Source organism: Plasmodium fragile (genome assembly GCF_000956335.1).
Source record: "Plasmodium fragile strain nilgiri unplaced genomic scaffold supercont1.10, whole genome shotgun sequence".
Classification (NCBI taxonomy): domain Eukaryota; phylum Apicomplexa; class Aconoidasida; order Haemosporida; family Plasmodiidae; genus Plasmodium; species Plasmodium fragile.
In genome coordinates, this window is record NW_012192590.1 from 257724 (window position 1) to 258850 (window position 1127).

Below are 1127 nucleotides of genomic sequence, written 5' to 3' on the forward strand. Positions count from 1 at the left end.
TTTTTTTTTTTTTTTTTTTTTTTTTTTTTTTCCAATTCATTGGTTGAGTTCTCTTCACGTGAGGGAAAGATATGTGGCAACATCGTTACGAGGGTTAAATTTAACAGGTGAATTTTTATACCTTTGGTTAATTTTTTAATCACTACATTATCATTAAGCGATTTTCCTTGGTACAAAATTTGTTGAAAGGAGGTGGGGATTCCATATGTCCTTTCAATCTGCTGCTTAATGTCTCGCACACACTGATTTTCGTCCACAGTCAGGAGGAAGCTGTTGCGGAAGGCGTCCCACTGGTCGTAGCAGCTGATTAGGATATTCCAGAGACCGGCAGGGGGACACGTACCTTCGGGCTTGTCCTGATTGGCAAAGTTGACTTTATCCCCTGGGATACACTTATCTGTACTGCTGTACCCTTTGATTGGCTCTCCCTTCCCCCCCTTGGGTAGCCTGTGCGGTATCCCACTGGCTGAAATGTCCATGAGGCAATTTCTCTTCGGGGGTCTACCATATTGGTACCTGCTCACTTTGACGCCACTGCATATGGACACTAGAACGAGGCAGCACAGGCAGATAGCGGCGTTCCAACAGTAGCCCTTCCCAACCATTTTTTTTTTTTTTAAAGGCGTTCTCTTCTCTCACGGGTTAACTTGGCTGGTGTGACGGGGGGGGGGGGGCGGTTCCCCTTGAAAGTGCTCGGCTTTGTGCCACAGAGCTGCCTGGTCCCACACACTCGTGCATGAGTACATGAACGTGCACATGTCCTTCAGCTCCCCTGTTGTGCTGCTGACCATGCCTCAGTTAGAAAAGAGCCCCCCCAAGGGCTTCACTCCTGCATTTCGCTTTTGCACCAGTTCGTTGTATTATAATCTGCCTTTTTTTTCTCTCTTTCCCTTTCCGCTAAAACTTCCTACCGGTCAGGCGGAAAAAAGGAGTTTCACCAGGGGCAGTTCTTCCTCGTAACATGGTGAGAGTGGAATTCACAACATGCAGCGAGATCCTTCGGAAATAAATCCAAGGGGCAACCATAAAATGGATGAAGTTTATGAAGGATGCGCGACAGGCACGGCAGGTTGTGGCAGTATGTACGAGAAAGTTGGCTGTTTTTTTTTTTTTTTTTTTTTTTTCCT

At 46.3% G+C, this 1127-nt stretch overlaps 1 protein-coding gene across 1 annotated transcript in view; it reads right to left on the bottom strand.

The window, feature by feature from the left end:
• AK88_01219 (uncharacterized protein) overlaps positions 1-605 on the bottom strand; it is a gene marked incomplete at both ends in the record, with an annotated part of 4005 nt that extends 3400 nt beyond the window's left edge. The window contains one exon of the mRNA XM_012478855.1: positions 122-605. Within this exon, the coding sequence (XP_012334278.1) occupies positions 122-605 (484 nt within the window). The remainder of the gene's footprint in view (positions 1-121) is intronic.
• Positions 606-1127: the final 522 nt, after the last annotated feature.